This window comes from Heloderma suspectum, chromosome Z (assembly GCF_057233095.1).
Source record: "Heloderma suspectum isolate Gila_16-S chromosome Z, 16-S_ref, whole genome shotgun sequence".
Taxonomy (NCBI): domain Eukaryota; kingdom Metazoa; phylum Chordata; class Lepidosauria; order Squamata; family Helodermatidae; genus Heloderma; species Heloderma suspectum.
In genome coordinates this window covers 10,118,717-10,144,159 of record NC_139476.1, presented here as the reverse complement: position 1 = coordinate 10,144,159, position 25,443 = coordinate 10,118,717, and the positions used below count along the sequence as shown (strand labels likewise).

General features: G+C 45.9%; 1 protein-coding gene across 1 annotated transcript; it reads right to left on the bottom strand.

The window, feature by feature from the left end:
• Nucleotides 1-1,958: 1,958 nt before the first annotated feature.
• PLPP2 (phospholipid phosphatase 2) lies at nt 1,959-23,526 on the bottom strand. The gene is made up of 6 exons (XM_084826223.1): nt 23,306-23,526; nt 8,407-8,558; nt 7,617-7,894; nt 6,544-6,601; nt 4,467-4,643; nt 1,959-4,025 (listed from the first exon to the last, which is right to left on the bottom strand). Exons 1-6 carry the CDS (start codon nt 23,355-23,357, stop codon nt 3,888-3,890), a joined length of 855 nt encoding a protein of 284 aa, XP_084682349.1. The 5' UTR covers nt 23,358-23,526; the 3' UTR covers nt 1,959-3,887.
• Between the last annotated feature and the right edge of the window lie 1,917 nt (nt 23,527-25,443).

Sequence of the window (25,443 nt, the reverse complement as noted above, 5' to 3'; positions counted from 1 at the left end):
ATCTGCTGCTCTTATGTGTTTCTGTGGGGGTTTTGAGAACTTGCAATCCACCCCAAATCAATTTTTATTAAGGGTGATATAAATATAAGCCAAACATTCCCAGTTTTGCCATCCTAATTTTAAGCATGGAAGTTACAGAACAATCCTATGTACTTCTGTTCAGTGGAACTTGCACCCAGTAAGTGTATATAAGATTGCAGCCTTGGACCTCAAAATCCAGCTTTGCTTACTGAAGGTCACGTTTTCCCTCAACATTTGAAAAAACAACAACCCAAAACACAGGCAGCTTACTTCTCTTGGCCTGTCTTGGCTGTTTTGATATTGACAAAACATTAGTGTGTGTGTGTGTGTGTGTGTGTGTGAGAGAGAGAGAGAGAGAGAGAGAGAGAGAGAGAGAGAGAGAGAGCAGGACAGAATACATTGACTTCAACATTAGTTTGGACCATTTCTGGACAAAGCACCGTGCTTCAAAACTGCACAGTAGCTTTGGACAAGCAGGGGCTCTCCCATGCCCTTTTTTTATGTCAAGGAAGCCCCCTCCTCCCATTCACCCACAGAACAGCACATAGAATAGTCATAGAATAGTAGGGTTGGAAGGGGCCTACAAGGCCATCAAGTCCAGCTAACACTGAAGTGTGCACAACAGAGTTTGCATGTTCAGCAAAAGGGGTGCTCCAAGCTAATGCGTGTTCCTAGTCCAAAGCATCCAGGCAATTCACCTCCCCTGATTCCCACCCCACCCAACACTGTAAGGATTGAGATGAACTGCTGGTAAAGTGTGGTGGGTGGGTGGGTGTGGCAGCTAGAATCTCTACTCTTTATTCATTCACTTTGTACAAGATGTCAATTCATCAGTCCTCAACAAATTGTTGCCTTTGCCCTGTGCTACTTCGATTTCTTTTGAGCGCTTGCAGAAGCTGGCTTTGGCGGGTCGGGGCACAGCCCTATTCTTCTGTCTTTTTGAAGAGGCGAAGGTTTGGCATGTGTCGTACTGTTTTGAGCGTTATAGCTTCATCCCTTCCTTTAGGCACACCTCCACTACAGCCGTTCTGGTAGGTGCCAATTTGCTAGCATGCTTGGTTGTTGTTGCAATCACATAATTTTAGAGTTGGAAGGGATCTTCGAGGCCATCTAGTCCAGCCCCCATTCCAAATGCAGGATGCAACTACTGCATCCCTGAGAGATGGCCATCCAGCCTCTAAATGCCTCCAGCAAAAGAGAATCCACCACCTCCTGAGGCAGTCTGTGGCACTGCTGAACAACTCTCAGAACATTTTTCCTACTGTTTAGCCAAAATCTGCTTCCTTGCACTTTCCACCCATTGGCACTAGCCCTGCCCGCTAGCGCAACAGGGAACAAGTCTTCAGATATTTGAAGAACATAAGAAGAGCCCTGCTGGATCAGACCGAAGGTCCATCATGTTCTGTTCACACAGGGGCCAACCAGCTGTCAACCAGGAACCCACAAACAGGGCATGAGCGCAACGACACCCTCCCGCCCATGTTCCCCAGCAACTGGTGTACATAGGCTCATTGCCTCTGGTACTGGAGGTAGCACACAGCCATCAGGACTAGTAGCCCTTGATGGCCTTCTCCTCCAGGAATTTGTCCAACCCCCTTTTAAAGCCATCCAAATGAGTGGCCATCACTACATCCTGTGGCAGCCAGTTTCATCGTTTTAACTCTGTGCTGTGTGAAGAAGCCCTTCACTTTATCTGCCCTGAATCTCCCACCAATCAGCTTCATGGAGTGACCCCGCTGCGTTCTAGTATTATGAAAGAGGGAGAAAAATGTCTCCTTATCCACACTCTCCATGCTATGCATGATTACCATTATTATGTTTCCTTTTAATCTTCTCTTCTCCAAGCTAAACACACCTGGATATGTTTTTTTTTTAAGTGATTGTAAAATGTGCACTATAAAGCTTCTTTAAAAAAAAACTAATCACAACACTGGCTTGAACAAAAAAGTGTTTGGGGCCAAATTTTAAGAAATCAAGTTAAAGAAAGATAACAACTGTTAAAGTGGCATGCTTCCACACAAGGGCCACGGCCCCATCCACGTGGCTATGTTATGAGCACTAGGGTGAATAGAAAACAGTGGGACACAGAGACATACAAAGCTCTACACTTGAAGTGTGGAGAGGCCACTGCAATTTCACAGGCAGCTTAGCAGAAGAGCAAGAACTGACTAGTGCAAAAAGCCCATGGACAAAACTCCCAATTCATGCAGCTAAAATCTTGCTGGGTGCTTGAGCATTTAAGAAGAACTCCAAGACTCTTGATGATGATGATAATTCAACCAGTCGTTAGCCCAGAGTTATTAGAGAATTCCCTCCTTTTTATTGTATTCTCCTAAATTTCATTGAAAAAGAATCCACCATTGCAAAAGCCCTAAACTTGAACTGTAGGATCCAGCGTTTGGAAAGTCAACCAACCAAACCCCGCCCCTTAAATCAGGGGTCCAGAACTTCAGTTCCAGGGGCCAAAACCAGACCCCTGGGATTCCCCAGAATTAAAACACCCATAGCCTGGCTCCACCCCCTTGCCCTATGACCACTGATCCTTTCGTGATTTCCTGGCTACTGTGCAGTTTTCTCCACATTCTAGAAGGTTGAAATGCCTCTCCTAAGACCTCATTACTGGCAGGAAGAGCTTTAAGCTAAAATGCCCTGGTATTTTTCGCATTTCTGGCCCCACCCTTTTTGCCTTTGGCTGGAATGCAGCCCCCGAGAGCTCCTCCAAAACTGAATTTGGCCCTCAGCTGAAGAGGTTCAACGCCCGTCTTAAATCTTCCTTCACTTGCTCGGAAATCATTCCTAAAAGCAGGGGAGGCTGGTGGTTCCAATGTCAGTGGGGCAGCAAATCCGCTCTGGGCTTCTGTCACAACCAGTCAGGACTCTGAAGGAGTGATCTGCCTCATCCCTCCACACCTTGGATAGTTAAAGGAATACTGCCTCAAAGGCTATGTTGGACCCCAAATCTGTCTTTCATCCAGCTTCAATCTGGTTCTCTCCCACCCACAGGTCCAGTTTTCAGAGATTTACGATCCAGTTCCCATGGAGCGCCATGCTGCGGAAGCCCGATTCATAGAATCTGTCTGCATTTTCGTTCAGGGCAAAGAAGAACATAGATCAGGACTCCATGTGCGCATGGATCTCCATCCTTGAGTGCCCACTGCACGTGTTATAGCAGGGCATGTAGCAGACAAGAGGACATACAATTGCTACTCTGTCAATAGAATTGGGTAAACGCCAGAACTATGCCTTACACTGCACTCCCATCACCAAAGAATTTCTCAGGTGCTTGCTGGCCACTTGAAGGGCAGGTGGGGGGAGGAAGCAAACATCCTCCCTTGTGCCTTTAAATGACAGTTTGGTCTGTAGATGTGAGCTTGTGAACGTTCCTCAACACGGAGAGACTGATACCTGCTCACACCTGTAAATCAGGCTGCTGTGAAAGGCACAAGAGCGAGACGGGGAGAAGTGTAGGTGGCAATCTTAAACACAAACCTGGGTGTTTCTGAATCTCCAGGACTCACTCAAGGAAAGGAATTGTTTGAGAGGCATTAAACACACACACACAATTGATGGAAAGCTAGAGTCCATTCCCTTTTCCCGCCTCCTGGACTGGCGGTGTGTGTGTGTGTGTGTGTGCATGAATTCCGAAGTGCAAAATAGCACCGTGCAGTAATAAAGGGCATAGTAGCCTCAGAGGACATAGTTTTTTTTAAAAAAAAATTGAGGAAAAATATCCCACCAATCTCTCTCTTTATCGGACAAGTCCAGAAATGATATACAAACTCTTGTTGAGGGAGGCAGAGGAACATGCTTCTGGGTGAGTGGCAGAACTATGTTTCTTCCCCCCACCCCAGCCCCCCCAAAAACATTCAAGTAGCTGCCCGGTAGCTGTAATGATTGTGTTCCGGTTCGCTTAGTGGGAGAGGAATGCTTGCTTTGCGCCCGAGATCCTTCTCAGCGCAAGGTGATGGGGGACGTTGCTTGAAGAAGTCGGAGATGTAGCAGACCTAGAGACCAAGGAAAGGAAATGAGAAGACACTCTTGTGTGTGTGTGTGGGGGGGGGGCGAGTGTAGTGCTTATTACTGCAAATTCCAGCCAGTCTATGTATTTGCTATTGCTTCCCCAGGGGAGCCATTTGGCTGAGATGCTGTGACATCATGGAATGTTCGCCAACATTCTAACCGATGAGGGGGAAGCCTTCCATGATAGGCACAGAAGGTTGCTTCAGCTAGGGAAAAGGCATATGCAGGGGTCTGGGTGCTACTAGGAGGATGGGTGTGCTGGGTGATAGGGAAGGGCTCAGGAGAGGTTCAGGAGGCCTCTCACAGGGAGTACCCTGGGATTTCAACTTGGCCATCCCGAGTCTGACAGGGACACTGGACATCCATGGATCCTGCACAAACCTTGCACACAAACTCCCACCCAGCCTTCAGCCCCACACACTTACAACAAGGATGGCAATAAGCCCCCCCTGGAGGAGGCCCACCAGCACATCACTCCAGTGGTGCTTGTAGTCTGACACCCGGCTGTAGCCCACATAGATGGCAAAGGAGAGGAGGAAGAACTGAATCGTCGGGCGCACCAGCCGGGCCCATCTGCCCACCAGCCGAGCCTGGACGTAGAGCTGGAACCAAGGCCAGGGCGGCGGGAGGAGAAAGAGAGAAGGGAAATTGTACTTTGACTTGGAAAAGAGTTCTGTTGCCCAGCAAAGGACAGCTTCTTTATGCCAGGGCAAACTATTGGTCCATCTAGCCAAGTATTAACTACTCTGATTGGCAGCAGTTTCCCAGGGTCTCAGAGCTGTTCTACACGAGGCGTTTATTGTGCCTTCATCATTCCCTAGTCACAGTGGTTTACAGGTTCTTTAGAAGACGATATGATCCTCCCACTTTGCTTCTGTTTGCAAACAGCACGTTCCACGGTGGGGGGGGGGGGTTAGAGCAGGGAAAATGCGGTATTATTTCTGATGGCAAAAGAAAGCACGATTTCCTCTTGTGTACTGGCCCTATTCTGCTATACCACAGTGCCACCTACAGGTTCTGTAGTGGAAAAGTAGGAAATGAAATGATCTTTGTGTAACGCTTGGAGCTCAGTTTCTTCGACAAAACCAAAAGTAGATGCAGCAGATTAACAGCCTCATGTAGAAAAGCCCTCAGGCAGAGGAAGGTCTTTGGGTCCCTTGCTACCTGCCAATCTTTTAAACCAGAGATGGCAGGGACTGTGCAAAACGTGGGCTGTAAACTGAGCTACAGTCCTTTCCTTAATGTCAAGTAAGGTTCCAGTCCTCATGGTTCTAAATAAAGACGCAATCCTATGCATGTTTAAATGCATAGCATTCGATGCATGTTTAAATGTGATCCTTCAGATAACCTGGCCCCAAGCCTTTTAGGGCTTTGAATGTTAATACCAGCATTTTGAATTGGGCCTGGAAATCAACTGGTAGCCAGTGCAGATGGAAAAGCCTGCCCGGACCCCAAGATCATCTTCAGGGGTCCTTCTCCATAAGCTCCTACCAAAGGAAGCGAGGCAGGTGGCTACCAGGGCCTTTTCTGCTGTGGCACCCTGACTGTGGAATGAGTTCCCTAGAGAGGTTTGCCTGGTGCCTACGTTGTACTCCTTCCGGCACCAGGTGAAAACCTTTTTATGCTTCCAGTATTTTAGCATTTTAGCTTCCTAATCTTTTAGCTCTGTTGTTTTAAATCTGTATTTTAAATCTCTGCATTGCTGCTGGGTTTTTATTCTGGTTGTACTGTTATATTGTAGTTTTATGCTTTCATCTTTTATATTGTTTGATGCTGCGCTTTGTGGTTTTAATTTTTGTGAACCACCCAGACAGCTTCGGGTATTGGGCAGTATAGAAATGAAATGAATAAATAAATGCATAGCCATGGCTGGTTGCGAATGCTGGGAGTTGTAGGACATTTTTCTGTCAAAACAAATTGTCCCCGAAAGGGCTGATTTAAATGGGAAGCTGCCTTATACTGTATAAGTTTTTTAACTGTATAAGTTTTTAATGTTGTAAAGCCACCTTGAGTCCCAGTATTGGGGAAAAAGGTGGGGTATAAATAAATATATAATATAATAATAATTATACGAGGTCAGAGTATTTGTCCCTTTAGCCAAGTTTTGTCTGCTCTGACTGGTAGCACCATTCCAGGTTTTCAGGCAGAGAAGGGACTCTCTCATCTGACACCTGATCCTTCTTTAAAAAACTGGAAACATCAGGGATTGAACCTGGCCCTTTCTGCATGCAGAGCTGTGCTCAGCCACTGAGGTATTGTCCCTCCATGTGGGGCCTCCTTATTGGGGAAATCAAACTCAGGTCTCCAGCATGACAGGTTGGGATGCTAGCTACTCCGGGGTCATCTTCCAAGAGAACACTTCCCCTTCCCCTTGATCTTTTGAGCTGTAGGAACTGGGGTTTCAACTGGGGACCTTCTACATACAACATCCACTCTCTACAGCTGAGCTGTGGCCCACTTCCCAACGCACAGCCAGCAATTCCAAACAAACGGCGCACTTACCGCGAGGAACATCATGCAGTACATTCCGAATGAGGAGTGTCCAGAATAGAAAGATAACCTAGAAGAGAGGGAGGGAGGGAGAAAGGCAAGATTTATTTTTCGGTGCTTCCTCTCATGATCTCAGGGCACATGAGACAAATGAGATACTGAACGTCTGGTCCTGTGTGGCAGGCAAATGCTGAAGCCCACTCCAGGAGCCTTGAAGGTACAGGGGGACAGAAACATTAGAGACAGACAGACAGACAGGGACATGGGAAACTGCCTTGGAGCATATTTCAGTGGTGGAACTCTGGATTTGCATCAATCAATCAATTAATTAATATCCTGCCTCTTTTCCTCCTTAAGGAACCCAAGACGGTGTACATAATCCTCCTCCTCTCCATTTTATCCTCACAACAACAACCCTGTGAGGTAGGTTGGGCTGAGAGCCTGTGACTGGCCCAAAGTCACACAGTGAGCTTCCGTGGCCGAGTGAGAACTTGAACCCAGATCTCCTGGCTCCCAGTCCAACACTCTAACCACTACGCCACACTGGCTCACTAGACCACTTTGCATGCAAAAGATCCCAGTTCGGTCCTTGGCATTTCCACGTAGGGCTGGAAAGACTCCCTGGAAAACCACTGCCAGTCATGCTTGCGGGGGTGATGGGTGTTGACGTAATACATTTTGGAAAGAAAGCAAAGAAGGAAAGCAGGAAGGAAAGAAGGAAGGAAGGATGCAAGTCATCATTTTATAACATTTATTGCTGTAAGCCGCCTTGGGAGGGCTTCTGCCCTGAAAGGTGGCCAATAAATATTTTAAATAAATAAATAAATAAATTTATTGATTTTAGACTTGCCAGGAATCTAACATCTGGGCCAAAGTGGGACTCAAGCTGCAATGCATCTAGCCACTTCTGTACCTCCATCCCCCCCCATATATATATAAATAAATAAAATTTCTGGTGCCACCACTGTGACATGGAATTGTAAAGTTAAGGGCAGGCTATAAATGTCATAAATAAATGAATGAATGCAGTTTAACCACCAGCTGCAAGACCATATCAAGTCAACACCCAGTTCTCCCATCCTAACCTGGACTCAGTGATGTCCTTGATGCTGCCTTGGCAAACATCCTCCACTTGGACGTAACCTGAGCAGTTGACCTTTGACCAGTCGGGGTTACAGACCGCCAAGAAGTTCGGCCGCAGACGCCCAATCATGTACTTGGCCAGGTCCGTCAGTGACTGGCTGACAGCGCTGCCGAAAAGGAACGTTCCCACGACCTTGTAGAGAGCAGCCAGGTAATTGTTAAACTCAGACCGAGAGTACAGACGTTCAGTGTAGACAAGGTACGCCTCTCCGGCCGAAATCTACAAATAAAAATAAAATTGTAAATTGATAGACAGATGGACTGACAGAATGAGAGCAGCCACTAAATGGTTCCCATTTTTGGAAAGGGAGGGTTCTACAATAGAACTGGAACAGATTCTGGGAGCAACCCAAGGAGGACATCAGTACAAAATGCTGGTTCCTAGAATCTGCTGTGTAGTGGTTTGAGTGTTAGGCTAGGCCTGAGGAAACCCGGGTTCAAATCTCTACTCTGGCAAGGACCTCACTAGGTGATCATGGGCCAGTCTCTTTATCTCAGCCTAACCTACCTCATAGGGTTGTCGTCAAGGATTAAAATGGGTGCGTGTGTGCGTGCGTGTGAGAGAGAGAGAGAGAGAGAGAGAGAGAGAGATTGAGAGAGAGAGAGAGAACGAACTCTGGAGCTCCTTGGAAGGTAGGCAGGTAAAAGTATAACAAACATAAACATACAATATACTGCTCCTAAGCATGGAGGGTCCATTAAAGGATCTTGGCTAATAAGCATTTTCCTTACAATGATAACGGTGCAGGGAATGGTCACCCCAGCCATCACTCCGTGCGTAATCGTGTCTGGCTTGTACGGGTAGCGGATAGAGGTGTCTTCACAATAGAAGCCCCGCTTGTAGGGAGAGTTCACCAAGGTGAAGATGATGAAAGGCAGAGAGGCTGCAAGGCAGAACAAAGAGAGGCAGTCGTCTAAGGAATTATTCATCAGGGAATCCATAGAAGGCTACCCCAAGCACAGAAGGCCACCCCTGCATCTCACCCAAACCATTTTCAAAGCAAATTGTGTTAACTTTGCTGAAGCACAACAATAGTAATGGCACATGGACTATACGGCAGTACTGTCTGTCAGATCAATGGCTTGCACAAGGGACACACATGCTCCTCTGAGAGCAGGCAAACCTTTTCCATCTAAAAATAATAACATTAAGCTTTTTCAGGTGTCAGAGTGACAGTAACGTTTCAGATCAAGCCCCACTTTGTAAACCAAGCATCATAACAATGGCACGTTAATGAACAACAATTGACTGAAATACTGTTTGTCTTTGGTGGATGTTCAGCTTGAGTAACTTAACCCTCATGCTACTGAGCTCCAGATTTATAGAATTTTAGAGTTGGAAGGGAGCTTAGAGGTTATCTAGTCCACCCCTTCTCAACACATGACCTTGCAACTATAGCAATCCTGACAGGTGGTTGTCCAGCCTCTGCTTAAATACCTCCAGTGATGAACTTAGCTTGACAAATGTCAACCCTTATTATTACAACTATGCAAAAAGCTCCACCAATGGATGAGACAAAGTGCTGGCTGCTGGTGGTTGTCCTTTAGAGCCCTAAATGTTCTGGGACAAAGGTACCTAAAAAGCACCTCCTGCTCCTACAAGAACCTATGTGGCAGGTGAAATCGCACTGGCAGTCCTATTTTGGTTTAGGGAGGTATCTACTGCACAGAGGGACTTTTCAGTGGTAGCTCCCAAATTTGGAACTCCTTCTCAAGGGACACCTTTGTTGTTGTCCTACAGGTGCCAGGCAAAGTTGGTTCCTTTCACTCAGGCCTTTCATGGGTAAATGGATTTGCCAGGTTGCGTTTTGTTCTTTTGGTCTTGGGTCGGGCTATTACCTGCCAACTACCTAACACAGCCTCCTCCAACCTGGCACCCTCTAATGTTTGGATTACAACTCTTATCAGCCCCAGCCAACGGTCATCCTGGCTGGAAATGATAGGAGTTGTTGTCCAACACATCTGGAGGGCACCAGGTTGGGGAAGGCTGACCTAACATCTGCTTTGGGTATTATTTATGTGAAAGTGGGACCTGCAACAAAATGTTGCAGCATGGAGCACTCCAGTTCAGGACACTCCTTTCCATTCCCTCCTATTTACATTCCTCTTCCCCGACAAAGCATTCTGAAGCCACCAAGTATACTCAGTCCTCATTGGCCTCTTTTTGCCCCTGACCCTTAGGGTGGGGGTGGGGGTTCCTTTTCCCTAAAGATTGTATTTCTGGAAACCTTGGAGTTTCCCTAACCCTGCTGATCACTCCCCTTTTAGGTGTGGATGGCACCGTTTTGGCTACATTAGGAACAGCACACACCTCTGAACATTGGAAATAGAGGGAGTAACACTGGGCTGCTTTTATTACACAAAGGTTTTTATGAGATAGCTAAAGCCGTGTTGAACGACAGCTATGGCAGAAACGTGGCATACAATTTGAATGAATGAATAAATAACATGAAGTACATACAGTGGCTTCTGGAATTGTGGCACCCTTGGAGGTTGCCTATGACTGGGCCGGCTCCAGAGGTCCGGTATTTCCATAAAAACCTGTGTGTCCCACTGCCCCCTCCCCTTCGGAACACTCCACACCCCTGCAGACTGTTGATTGAAATATTTACATTTTGATTACTATGTTAAGATTGCTTTTAATATGTTCTGTATAACTCTTTTCTGTAGCAACAGGGTTTATTCAAATCCACATTTTGCATTTCCTGTGGCATTTTTAAAATGTTTCCAGTAAATACTATTGATTTTTTTAAGCATTTAATGAAACTAAGGATGCCCTTGTATAGGAGGCAGGCAGGCTATCCTTTTAATTTAATCATGGCGTCATCTAATAACAAAGGTTTCTCGTTGCCTAGGTACACACACACACACAACTGTACACACACATACAACTGTACACACAGACTTTAATCAGAAGCACTATATATTACATTTTTTAGAGAGAGAGAGAGAGATAAACCGACGTTTGTCTTTTGCAGTGCAGCACATTTTTCTTCTTTAAAGAAATTCATTGAAAAAACAAAAATTTACAACCATTTGATCTGTTTTCTTCAATGGGTTCCAAATACAGGCCAGGATTACTGTAGACCAGAGGTTCCCAACCTTGAATCCCCAGATAATGTTGGACTCCAAATCCCATCATCCCTAACCATCAGCCATGCTAGCTGGGGATGATGGAGATGTAGTCCAACAGCACCAGGAGATTGGGAACCACTGCTCTAGACAATGCTCACAAAGATCTGCACAAAGTCATTCACCGTGAAGAGCCACTGATGGCAGCAATTCAGGAGTGACTGGTGTCTAAATGAAACCTCCATGTACAGGTGCAGTCAACCTCAGAGATGCTGGGGACAGTTAAAGGAGGAAGGTGGCTGCCTATGTGTCCTGCTTGTGGGCTTCCTGGGAGAATCCAGCTGTCCACTCTTGGAAACAGGATGCTGGGTAGACTTGCTGATTCAGAAAGCCAGTTCTTACACTAACTCGGGTGTTGTCTTTTTTACAATTCGCATCAAAATTTCCATCCACTCCAAGGTACAGTCAGTGTGGTGTAGTGTTTAGACTGCTGGAGTAGGACTGGGGAGACCTGGGTTCAAATTCCTACTACCAAAGCTCACAGGGTGATCTTGAGATGGTCGCTCTCTTTCAGCCCACCCTTCTTCATGGCGTTGTGAGGCTAAAATGGAAATGTGGGAAGGGTTTAAGTATATATACCACCCTGAACAACTTGGAGGAAGTGTGGGATTAAAAAAATAAGAGTAATAAAATAAAACAAAAACTCAATTATTTGACAACGTCTGATCATCTATCCTGCACGGTTACTTATGGATGTTGTTTATTCCGAAAAGAAACCACCTTCTTGTTCTTTCTAAGACTTGTTTAGTCTTCCTAAGGCTAAGAGAACAAGTGCAGTGACGTTCCACCCCCATCCCCCTGGGTCATGGCAACTCTGCTGGTTTCATACCTCCAGCTTCTGAAATTGCATCCCACATTTACAAGCTCATCTGTATAACCATGAGGACTAGGAACTTTAAAAAAAATAAAGCTGGCTCTTTAATTTTGGATTTGAGAAAGACTTGCAAAAGGCTGTCAGCCTACAGAACAAGTTGGAATTGAACCCAGATCTCCTTCAACTGAATCCATCAGATTGCTCCTTGCTGTACTTCCAAGTTTTGAATACGGTTACTGGGCCCTGTACGTACAACAACCCCCCACCCCCCAAATCAACAAGTCTCCAGAGCTTCCTGCCCACTTTTATGAGACTTCACCCAACCCTTGTGCTAAGGTACCTCCTGCCTTCACAAAACTCACCTAACCGGTTCAAAGAGCAGAAAGGAGGGGGAGGGAAACAATTCGGCATGCTCTGATGGCCAAAGAGGAAAACCTCCCTTTTCACTTTCTTGGTTGGGGGAGCCACATTAGCTGCACTGGAGGTTCCAGCAGCAGAGGCGTTGGGCCCTGTCAGGCCCCTGGCATTTGCCAAGGGTTCATTTTCATCTTGCGGCAGCGAGTTCCATCACTTAGGTTTGCAACCCTGCACACACTTCCATGGAAGAAAGCCCCACTCAACTCAGTCGGGTTTACTTCCAAGTAGGCATGCACAGGATTGCATTGTTCATCATGTGTGGTGCAAAAGAAATGCTTCCTTTTGCCCGCCCCAAAACTAATGCCAATTGGCCCCAAAAGATATGTATACCTCTTCAGTCTCGCACATATATTATAGATTATGCCTATTCTGAGGGAAGCTTGGAAGACAGCAACAAGGGAGAGGCCTTCTTGGTGATGGCCCCTCAATTGTGGAATGATCTCCCCGATAAGGCCCACCTGGTGCCAACATTGTTATCTTTTCGGTGCCAGGTCAAGACTTTGCTCTTTTTCCAGGCATTTGGCAGCCAGTGATGAGTTTTAATTGATCCTGGATTTGTTTTACAGTTTGGCTGATTGCTCAAAGTTGTTTTTAGATATATGTTGTCTCTGTGTATACTGTCTGTCTGTTTTTTATGTTTTTAAATTTTGCATATTGTATTTTTAATGTTTTTAACCTTTGTAAACTGCCCAGAGAGCTTTGGCTATGGGGCAGTATAAAAATGCAAATAATAATAATAATAATAATAAATAGACAGCTTCCCTCCTGCCCAAAGTGATCCCTAAACAGAAGCTGTTCTTCTGCTAATGCAGCATTCCCCAAAATGGTGGGTGCCATATGTGCTGGACAACAACTCCAATTATCCCCAACCAGCATGCCTATTGGGATGATAGGAGTTGTAGTCCAAGACAACTGGAGGGTGCCAGGTTGAAGAAAGCTGTTGCAATGTAAGTGGTGTGTGTGTGTTTGTGTGTGTGTTTGTGTGTGTATGTATGTATGTATGTATGTATATAAATACACACACTAGAAAAAGAGAGAGAGATCCTAATTTACAGGCCATTTTAGGCCATCATTTGCATCCTAATCTGCTCCGAAACTAAAAATAGACACACCCCAAAGGCGGGCCAGACCAAAACAAGGCACTCTGTTGTCACCATCCACCTGTGGTTACACCAGATTTAGGTGCGGGGGGACTAGAAGCAGAGGCAAATCCTGCAACGGAGGTGGCCGCTGCTGAAAATTAAGACCTTGGAGCTCTTTTTTAAGGACACTTTTTTAAAATTACGGAGTCGTCGATGAGTATTTTAGGTCTTTCTCTGTTTCCTACGGGGCGGAGAGGGTCATTTGATTGTTTGGGAGAGCTAAAAAAGAAAGAACAGAAAAGATAGAATAAAAGCATAGTGACCCTTAACACAGAGGAGCTTTTCTTATGTCTCTTTAATAGGATGCTGGGGAAAAATAGAAACAAAATAAGGATACAACGTAGATGGATACGTTGCAGTGGAGGAGGAAATGGAAAGAATTTTAAAATACAGGCCAGATGGTAAATTAAGCTGTGGGAGCCCACAGTATTTTCAAAAAGAAGGGGAGGGGGAGAGATTTCAGGCTGCAGTCACACTTAAACCTTTTTTTTAAATCTGGAGTAAGAACACGACTAAAAAGGATCTAAGTAACAGGACATCTAGTCCCACATTCCCTTCTAACAGCTGCTAGAGAGGTCCCTCTCGAAAGATCCTCAGGCCAACATTCAGAGCCACCCCTAGGTTCATCATCTAGCCAGGGACGTTGTTCCAAGAGGAACAGTCTTAAAGCCCTGCCACACTAAGGGACCACTTGCCCAGGCATTGAGGATGGAGATGTGGATCTGAAGTTGTGCTTGTGTCTTAACACCGTCACTATGCAGCTCCTGTTGACCTCACATCCCCAGCTGTGAAACAAGAGCACCTGACCCGCCTCCCCAGGTTGTTGAGAGGGATTTTAATGACTTTTAAGGCCTTGGATCAGTTAGATCAGAGGTGTGATTTAAAATTAACTAAAATTAAAGCTGGGATGGCCAGCATCTGTATACATAGGAGGCGCTATGGTGTCCTTTATTTATGTATTTATTCATTCCATTTCATTTTTATACCTATATCACCCAATAGACGTAGCTCTCTGGGGGTTCACAAAATTAAAACCACAAAAATACGACAGAAAATACAATATAAAATATAACAGATTAAAATTCCAGAATAAAAATACAACCAGAATAAAACCTAGCAGCAGTGCAGATATTTAAAAGGTAATTGCAGATGTAAGTCAGCAGAGCCAAATACCTGGATTGCTAAAATGCTAAAAATGCCTGGGAAAATAAAAAAGTTTTCACTGGGTGCTGGAAAGAGTACAATGTAGGTGCCAGGTGAACCGCTCTAGGGAGTTTGTTCCGTAACAGGGTGCCACAGCAGAAAAGGCCCTTTTCTTGGCAAAACACCTGCCTTACCTCTTTAGGCAGGGGCTCCCAGAGAAGGACCCCTGAAGATGAGTTAAGGTCTGGGCAGGTACATACGGGGAGGAGGCGATCCTTCGGGTAACCTGGCCCCAAGCTGTTTAGGGCTTTGAATGTTAATACTAGCACAATCCCCAATCCCCTCAAAGATGGCCAAGGTCTATTGGTGTTATGATTGGGAGGAGGACTGGGGAGGGTTGGTTACACATCCCCATTCAGCCATGACACTCAGCCAAGGGCCAGTCACTCTTTCAGCCAAACCTACCTCATAGGGTTGTTGTAAGTATAAAACAAACACCGAAGAATTAACTGCTTGCTCAAAAATCCCTTCCAGAGGCAGGCTACATTTTAAGAACCCAAATGAGATGTCTGCCAACATATCATAAGCAGAGAGAGAGAGACAGAGAGAGACAGAGAGATCCCTGGCCCAGGGACCTTACAATCAAAATGTTGACAGCAGTGGAGACAAAGGGAAGGAAAGGCGAGGAAAGGAACAAGGGACAAAATGGCTGGCAAAGGACAGGTCACCTGCCCCAGAGACTCAGCACAAGGCAGGGGTCTGAGCCCCAACACACTAAACAGCTCCTTTGAACCCACACTTTTCAGCAGCAACACAAACCTATTTCATGGCAATCCCAGCTGCCGGTAAGAAAATGTTGTCCACCCCTGCATTAGAGGAATAGGAAAGAAGGGAAAACAGGTGCAATGCAGATATTCTGGGAAGGGATTTCCTGCACAAAAGGCAGCAAGGAAGAAAGCATGGGGTCATTTTGTTATTGGCAACATTCGTTATCGGGCGGGTTAGAACTATAATGAATGAATAAAATAAATAAATAAATTTGGAGGATTGGGAGGGTTCTATAGGGGCCTTGAGGAGGTAGTCAAGGTATAAGTGAAAAGTCATTTTGAGGTGTGCATTTTGCAGGCAGGATACTGGCTTACTTGTGAGTAGACATGCAGAGGCTGGATATTTGGGATGCTACTGGACAGTGCTGCTGAGTGATTCGGTCCTGCTTCTGCGCAGACAAGCAGCAGCTTTGTCCTATTTACACCCAAATATGCTTAAAATGGTAATACTCACATTTGGCCCACTCTGCCTTTAGTCTTGCCCACAGATGGAATGTGGCCCCTGATATCTTTCCCAGTTTGCAATTTGGCCCTCAGGTCCACCCCGGATTTCAGGGAACAGGAAATAACAACACAATAAAAAGCATCTAAAAGATTCACATAGAAAATTGTTGTTTTCCTCCTAGGAAAAAAAAAGGTGAACCATTTTTTAAAAACAAAAATAAAATAAAATGTGACAGGGCCAAATGAAATTGCTGTGTGTGGCCGGATCTGGTGTCTGGGCTGCTCAGCAGCCAACCTTGGCCTAAAGGATAAGAAGCAGGCAGCTGGGACCTTAGACTGTCTCTCTTGTAATAGTTAGGGCATAAACCAGTCCTTAAAGTGAGACAACTTTCACTAGCTTTAAAAAATAAAGAAATCACATGACAGAGGGAAGGAGAGTGAGCTCAGGGGCTGTAAACATTATTCAATCCAGGTGGAATTTCTTCATTCCATACCTGCCCTGCCAAAGTTCTCATAACTGCCATTAAGAGCAAAGCCACGAGGTAATTGCAAAAGCCTCTTAACCTTAGCGCAAAATAAACCACACCCTGGTGCAGGACTGGCCACCTTTATGACAGCCAGCCCCATATATGGTCCAAACTCAGATAATACGACTTTCTTATTTGAACCTTTCCCCCTACAAGTGAACTGAGAGATTCAAAGACAGCCCGTTCCCTGTTTTTGCCATGCATACCCCGACCGCCACCCTCAAGGAAAGAAATGGAACCACTATGAACATGAAGTTGTAGTCTGGAGGGCACCAGGCCAGAAAAGGCTGCTGTAAGCAAATAGCAAACAGGGCTGACAGCAAATTCAGGAAAACTGAGGCTGCAACCCTAGGCGCACTTACTTGGGAAGTAAGTCACTCAGTGGGGCTGACTTCTGAATTAACATTCTTAGGGTTGCAGTGTTAGGCAATCAAATGTTGTTAATTTGCCAAATAACTTTACATTTGACTAAAGGAATAGTTTGAACTAGGTTGGGGAAGGACATATCCCTTGTGTTTTTAAGATGGGGTATGAGTATGTCACAGCAGGTACTATCTTAGAAGAGGCATCCCCCTCTTGGGGGGGGGGGGTAAAATGCCTCTTCTAAGATGATGCCTACTGGAATGCATGCATACATCATCATGAGGCACCAGAAAGAGCTAGTGCCATCTTAAGAGAAGCATTCCCTCTTGCACGAGAAGACAGAATTCGTATTTAGAGAAGAGGCATTCCCTCCTCCATGAAAAGAGAGAATGCTTCTTTTTAGAAAAGGCATTCCCTCCTGCATGAGAAGAGAGAATTCTTCTTTAGCGAAGTGGCATTCCCTCCTGTGTGAGAGGAGAGAATTCTTCTTTTTATAAGAGGCATTCCCTCCTCCATGAGAAGAGGGAATGCTTCTTCTAAGGCTGTGCTTGCTATTTGCAGTTTTTAGAAGGACCTACATTAAAAACAATTACCTTTTTTAAAGGCCGGATCCATCAGGGATGTCTTTTAGCTGCTTTAAAATATCTATTTTTTACATTGCACTACAATGTATACTCACTTGGGAGTAAGCCCCACTATGTTCTACGGAGCATCCCTTTCCTCTGCTCCAGCAAGTAAGTGCAATTAAAGATTGCAGCCTCATTACTGTTACTATTTACTAAAAATTTGTATCTCACCCTTTCTCCAAGGAGCTTGACTTTCTTCCCCCACCAGGTTAACTTCACAACAACCCTAAAATTTATTTGTTTTTTACCATGAGCCTCCTTGGAAAAATTTGTTGTTTTGAAAAGCGCCATTTAAGTCTCTGAAAAAAATTTAATAAGGAGGCAGGTCAGTCGGAAAGAGGGAGACCTGTGCCTGGTCACTCAGCAGGGATCTTCACACACACACACACACACACACACACACACACACACGCCCCGCCCTGGCCACATTTCTTTCTGGGTGCAAGTGAATGCTCCTTGCCCATACAGAAACTGGTAAAATTCAGCAGTCCTCTAGTCCTCATGGCCGTGGGAGTGGGACAGGCAAAGCTGGCTAAAAATCTTAAAAGCTGGGTGACAGGCCAATCAAGACATCCAGTAACTGGAGCAGGAGCTTCTGTTCTCCACATAATTCTTTGGCTCCTTCCCATAACTAGGGAACGCAGAATAAATTATCCTGAGAAAGCACGTACGCACATCACAAATACATGCAAGTTTCCATCATCCATATAGGTCACAGAATATCTTAGCATGTTATTGCACACATATACATATTTCCTTAGAGCAGCCACTCCATGAATTTGAACTGATCTCTCCTTTCACCAACCAGTTCCACTCCCCTTCCACCGACTCCCTCTTGCAGAAAAACAAAACAGAAAAGCCATACACAAAACTGAACAATCAGGTTCCAAATAAAGATGGTAGACTGCTGCTGAATGAAACCAATTCAAACACACACACACACATACACACACACACACACCCCTTTAATTGATTGGTAGTAGGTATTCTGAGCACTCTTAACAGCCCACACATCCGGTGCATATTTATAGAACCGCACACCCTGATTTCCCCCATACACTTAACTTTCAGGAATATATTTATCTGACCCAACATTCAATTTTGCCTGAGAAGGACAACAGATCCTAAGAAGAACCTTGCTGGATCAGAAGGAGATCCATCTACTGTAGCATCTTACTAGCAAGGCATGAAAGCAACCCACATGGCTTACCCTCCGCATCTGGTTCTGAGATATTCAGCTCCTACAATTCCAACCATCTCTGACCATTGGGCATGATTGCTAGAGCTTATGGGAGTTGGAGTCCAAAAACATCTGGAAGGCACCAGGTTGCCTCCCGCCGCCCAAATTATACTGCTGAAATTAGGAAAAGTTGGGGTAACCAGGAGTGTGTGCGTGTGGAAGGACTGTGAGTTCCATACTGTTTGGGTACTCAGAACCAATTCCTGGGCTCAGAATTCTTTCATTCTAAGGGCCAAAACAGACATTAGATTAAATCCGTATCTAGCAACTACGTCTTTTCTTTCCATTTTTACTCTAGAGTGGGTGCAGGGAGCCTGATCTGGATCAGGACCCTAGCATGGGGTGGGGGTGGCTGTTAAGATCCAGCTCGGAGGCCCTGTGTCTACTGTAGAGTAAAAGTGAAAGGAAAAAAAAAGAAGCAGCTGCTAGATACAAATTTAAAGTAATGTCCCTTTGGTCAGATTTTGGGGTTCTAGTAAAAAGCAAAGTAGATCTCACAAGCCTGAAGTTTGCCCACCCCTGGCCTGCTCTAATATATTTAGGGCCCGGGACCAAAAAAAGTGCAACAACTCCCAGCATCCCCCAGCCAGAAGCTCTTCTAATCCAATAGCTAAGAGGCCACAATACAGCCAGCTGTGCCCCCAAGAACAGCCACATGAAGGTGGACTGTCCAATATGTACAGCACCAATAAGTAAATGGGCAAACATCTATTATGGTTGGTACCAATCCACCCACTCCTTTCCTCCTTCCCCAACCCTCCAGCTGGCCTCACTTACAGTGCAATCGTATCCATGTCATATCCTGCATTGAGCAGGGGGTCCTGCATTGAGCAGGGGGCTGGACTCGATGGCCTTGTAGGCCCCTTCCAACCTTACTATTCTATGATTCTATTCTATGTCCACACAGAAGTCACAGTGAATTCAATGGCATTTACTCCCAAGTAAGTGGGTACAGGACTGCAGCACAATCTGATGCATGTCTACTCAGGATTAAGGTCTATTGATTTCAGTGGGACTTACTCTCAAGAAACGTGCACAGGATTGTAGCCCTGGCTGATAAAACATTATTGGGGGCGGGGGGGGGGGATACGTTTTCATATTATGCAATTGTTTTTGTATTTATTTATTTTTCTGTGCTGACGTGTATATTTTATATTACTGTACACTTCCTTCTTAGCTATATTCTTTATATTATTTGGGGGAAAATATCTATTTTAATAACATATGTATTTAGGAAAATATATATTAAGGGTGCAATCCTATGCACGATTAGACAGAAAAAAGTCCTATAACACCCATCATTGATCTTCGCCTATTGGGCGGTATAGAAATGAAATAAATAAATAAATAAATAAATAATTCTCCAGTGAGCATAGCTGGCTGGGGAATGCTGGAAATTGCAGGACCTTTTTCTGTCTAAATGTGCAAAGGATTGCACCCTAAAGCTCTATTCTGATTATCTGTCAACTAGCATTTTAAGGGTGTGGAAATAAATCTTTTATAACTGCCATGAAGACCAGTGGGGGGAGGGGGGGAGAATGAGTCTCTGTGTTTTGAGCACCATAAACCCATAGTTTTCTGGAGGGCAAAGGTAAATAGCTGATAACCAACTACCCAAAGGGGCAAAGTTTACCTTGTTCCAGTCTGCCCATATCCTTCTAATAGCAAACTGAGATGGTTGAGTGCCTATCATTTTGGAAGGGAAACTAGGTCACCCAAAAATAAGGGAGTGGTTTCCACACATCTGGGGGGACTCCCTGGGTATGCGAAGATGTATAAGTTGGTAAATTAAAAGAGAAAGATATACATTTAAAAATGGGCTGACAAAAAAAGGTTGGGAGGAGCCAGAGACTGAGCACACTGTACAAGTCTATTGATTAAATCTATGGCTGGGAGCCATTGAGACATAGACTGTTGGTGAATCACTCATGTGTGGGGCGGGGGAGAGAAAATGAATGGTAGAGAGGAAAATGGGGATTGGGCTGTTTAAGCCCTCCCAGGTGTTGTTGGTCTCCAGTTCGTATCAGCCCCAGCCAGCCAGCATGGCCAGGGATTATGGGAGTTGTAGCCTGCCAACATTTGGAAGGCCACAAGTGTATATTGCAACTTTTTGTTGCAGTCTGCATCTGTACTTGTTAAAAACACCAGTTTATGGATAACAGTATGTGTGCAAGCCCTAGGGTGGGGCGAGGGAGGGGAGCGTCCTAGCAAACAGAAAACCTCTGGGTAGCAAAACATCACCTTTCCCAAACTCTCTGTTGCACACATGGCTGACTTGTTAGGGTATGGACCATAGAACTTGTTTTCAAACTGGGGCTCAACCCCCAAAGCAACACATAATCAGCTTTCCCCAACTTGGTGCCCTCAGATGTGTTGGACTACAACTCCCAGCATCCCCTGGTGTAGGCCAACACATATTGGAGGCAAACATAAGGCACAGTCCAACTTAGACAGAAGTTGTAGGAGGTTTTTCTGTCTAAACATGCATGGTTTTGCACCCATAATTGACTTATGGAAGTCAGTGGTGACAGTGGTTAGCGAAGATGTTAAAAAAGAAAGAAAGAAACGAATTTGACCTATCTTTCTGTGCATTTGTCTAGGAGTTAGCCATTACAGCTCAATGGAACCTCCATCCATCAAGGCAGCCTATCTTTGAATATCAGATGATGGGAACAGGGATTCCCATCATGGTGTCCTTAAGAATTTCAGGCAGCCTCCCCCACCCCCTGCCACCCACAATTGCTCCTAGACATTCATGAGAGTTCAGAGAGAGAGAGAGAGATGGCTGTGCACTCTCTGAGAGACACCAAAGTGAAATACTGCTTGAACCAAAAGGTTAAGAGAAAGCAGTAAAGTATTCTGAGCTAGGTAAATCCAAGCTCTATGGCTAAAAGCCCCCTCACTTTTGCAAGTGCTTTATTTGTCTTGTGCATAAATGCACTAGCTTTGCATCTCACAGCATGCATGGCTGGGTGTTTTTTTTTACTCAGTTCCATATTATGACAGATACTGAAGCTGAAGCTCAAATATTTTGGCCACCTAATGCGAAGAGAAAACTCTCTGGAAAAGACCCTGATGCTGGGAAAGACTGAAGGCAAAAGGAGAAGGGGACGGCAGAGGATGAGATGGCTAGATAGCATCACCGATGCAACGAATATGGACTTGAGCACGCTCCGGGAGAGAGCGCAGGAGAGGAAGGCCTGGTGTGCTATGGTCCATGGGGTCGCGAAGAGTCGGACACGACTGAACGACTGAACAACAACAACAGCAACCATATTATGATCACTGTAAGAGTCCAGCATTCAAATCCCACTCTTGCTTTCAATTTACTGGGCACCCTTGATCAAGTCACCGTCTTGCAACATCAGCACCTATCCATCTATACATCAGGAATAACACCCATTTGCTCCCATAGACAAGGAGCAAAATACAACAGAAATTTGGAAGAAAAAAAAAAACCCTTTTGCAAATGTTTGATTGTGGACCACAATGATGACATTCACAATTATTTGTTTTAGGCTGGAGTCCTGGGTTCCAATCCATGAACCTCACAGAGTGCTGAGGGGAAAGTGACTTGACTTTCAGCAACATCTGTCCAAATCTTTGTACACAGGTGAAATTGTAACAATAATAGGTTAGAAGCGCCCTGGTATGTTGTGACACCTGAAGTGGAAAATCCATATGGAGACCCTGCATTTATCATTAAAAAATTAAATCTGCTCACTTTTGATACCCCTCTACAACTCCCCCCACCCCCCAAAGATATCTGGGGTGTAAAGTTCCCTAATTCTCTATCCTTAGTGCTACATCAGTTTAAGGACCCCAAGCTTGAAACTGGCATAACATAACAGCTACAAGTGTGAACCAAAAAGATCCCTGTTCAGAACCCACTGGACTCACAGTTCCATTAGCCTCAGTTCCTGATCAGCAACATCAGGGATTATATTATGGTCTGCCTTGCAGGGCTGCTGTAAATATTACTGAAATAACATAAGCAAAAGCACTCTGAATATCCTTCCAGCGCTATAGGAGCATTTCACATTGGAAGGATATTTCTTGGAAGGGAGCCTGATTGAAAACAATGCTTACTCCCAAGCACTAGGTTCGAATCTTCCCTCTGCCTGGGAGTCATTCAGGTCAGGGCATGGGGTGAGGTGGGAAATTGCTTGAAAGTGATGAAGAAACTGAAATAAACTGGGTAGCAAGATGGTCAGACCAGGGTTGCTTGGTTTATTTGGGGGGGGGGTGTTAATTCTCCCCCAGCTGGTACCAATAAGGGCAAGGAGGCGGAGTCTATGGCAGCAAATAAGAAGATGACATATAGGTCTTGGAAGGAGCGTAAATTAGTAAAGTATGGGCTTTCAGTAAATGGGTTGGATATAATGGATTCCCCCTCCCCCTCCCCCTCCAGAATGGGGAGGGGGGAGGGGGGCAACTTATGCCAGAGAAAAGAAGCTGTTGACCAAATAGCTTCCCCCCCCCCCAATCTGGAATGTCCCAAAGAAATAAGCTGCACTGTGTCCAAGGGCCCTGGCAATAGCAAGGGGGGGGGGGAGGCTGGTTTGGGAGCAGCAGAAGGATCAATTCCTACCCTCCCACACACACAACCCCCCCCCCAAACTGGGGATTGGAACTGTGGGTCACCAATGCAACACTGGGAATTCTCAGAAAGTTTTTTTTAGGGGTGCCATGGAAGATGAGTGCCTCTGGAAGTGGCAGTACCCCCCTTTTCTCCACCTATAGGGGGGGCGTTAAGGAAGAGCTAGGTTTTGCGGGGTGCCCTGAGGCAGGCTGCTTAATTTGGAAGGATGCTTTTGGGAGAAAAGTGGGGGACCCCCTTTCCCTCCATGGAGTTGGAAGGGGGGGCTACGGGCGAGCTAAAGTGTGGGGTGCCCCCCTTGGTGGAAAACAAACTTTCCCCACGGACGGGAAGAGGGGGCGAAGATCGCTCCTTACCAACCAGCAGGCAGAGAACATCGAGCGCGACGAAGACCCTGGTGCGCTCCATCGCGCCGCGGGTTGTGCGCTCCTGCGCCGGCGGGGCGGCCACGCCTCACATCGCGCGAGCGAGCCGGGCACGGCGGGACGAGGCGGCTGCCGGTGCTGCGGCGGGCGCGGAGACAGCGGCGAGCTCCGTCCCTCCGCCGCGACCCTGGGAGTTAAATCTCGACGGGGAGGAAGCGGTGGGGGCGGAGCCGCTGGGATCGGGGCGGGCGGGAAGCCGAGGGGCAGGGCTGCCCGGACCGCCTTGGGAGCGTGCCGCCCTCCGCCCCTGCGCTGCCCTGCCCTCCTCGTCTTCCTTTCCAGTTTACGTCGCCGTGCGTGTGGCAAGCGGAGTGTCTCCGAGCACGTGCAGAGTGCCTTCCTCCCCACAGCCCCATCCAGAACGAAGTCTCTGTCTGTCTGTTTTTCAAAAAGAGCTTAAGGGCGAAGTGCTTTTGGGCATGTGAAGAGTGCCCTGCCTTCCAACGTGAGGAAGCAGGTTTTTAGACAAAAGACAGTGTGCCATAGAACATATGCAGAAAGCGTTTCTTCCGTAGACTTCTTTCTTTCTTTCTTTTTCTTTCTTGGACCTAAAGGCAAGGTGCTTCTAAGCATGTGTAGAGTGCCCTTGATGATGATGAACCCTTTGAGGGGGTTGGACTCGATGGCCTTGTAGGCCCCTTCCAACCCTACTATTCTACGATTCATCATCAATGTAAGGACAGTGTGTCTTGGGACATGGGCAGAATTCCTTTTTTTACTGCACAGACATCTTTCTTTTTAAAAAGGACCTAACGGGTAAAGTGCTTGTGAGCATATGGCCTATTGTTTCTGATAGGATGCAGCTTTAAAACACACACACACACACACACACACGTGTGGAGATATCATCCTTGGATAACATCTTTTGTTTTTTAAAATTCTGTTATCTGAGTGGCAGAAAGGCCTTACTATCAATAACAAAAAAATCAAGGGCAAAATGTTTTTGAGCATGTATAGAAATGCCTTTTCATGGCGGGCGGGGGGGCATAATCGCTGTAAATATCAATGTCAAGGGGAGAGTAACTCTGAGCATGTGCAAAATGCAGTCCTGAAAGGTACCATGCTTTTAAAAAACACCTCTTCTTCTAGAAACTAGAGAAATAAGCAGATGGGAGGTGGGCAGGCAATTGAACACACAAGCTGTTTTCCGTTTATACCCCTCTGTTTCTGGCAGCTGGAAATTTTAATTGGGCCAATAAAATTATGGCCAAGTGGCAGTCCCAGCCAGCACCGCAACTCCAGCACTGTGGTGCATGCGCAGAGTGCCTTTCCCTTCTGACACTGTGCTCATCAGCAGGGCTTACTCTCAAGTTAGCATGCGTAGGGTTGCAGCCTGTGGAGAACAAAGCCTCCAAAACCCACCCCATGCTGACAAAGGGAGGCAACAATGAAAACAGCTGGACACCCTGTTATTTTGTTGTTCCACTTTCACATCCTTCCTTTCCAGGTGATAAAGAAGAAAGGGGTTTGCGCTTTTGACATGCACGCCCCAAGCACAGGCCCATGGTTAATTGAACCAATTAACAACAGCCTCTCCTGTGCATAGGCCCAGCTAAATTATAAGTGCACAGTGGCCTAAAACAGGATCTACTGGAATTCTGGGATCCAATAAAAGACCTACATTGAGAATTAAAGGATTCTGAGCCCAGGAATTTGTTTTGATTCCTGGAACTGAGCAAAGCTCACAGTGCTTTCACACAAAAATCCATCCCTGGTTACCCCAGGCTTTCTTCATTTCAGCAGTATAATTTAAGCAAAGAGGGAGTCACTTTGTTGCTGCGGTTGGTAAACAGTTGGGAGTCAGAAATCTTTGCCTATCTAATTTAGGGTGGCCAGGAGGGTGGGGTGGTGGGGGGAGCCTTTTAGATGGTGCTGTTGCTGTAACACTGAGTGTCAGAAACTCTTGTGATCTGGTGCAAATTGCTCAGAGATCTACCAGTAGATCCACATCTGTAGTCTGCCCACCCCAGGCCTAAAGCACTCCTCAAATCAACAGCTCACCCTCACCTCCCCAAAGGGTGCCCTGGCTGGTTAGCAATCTTGGGGGATGTTGTTGCTGTTGTTGCATT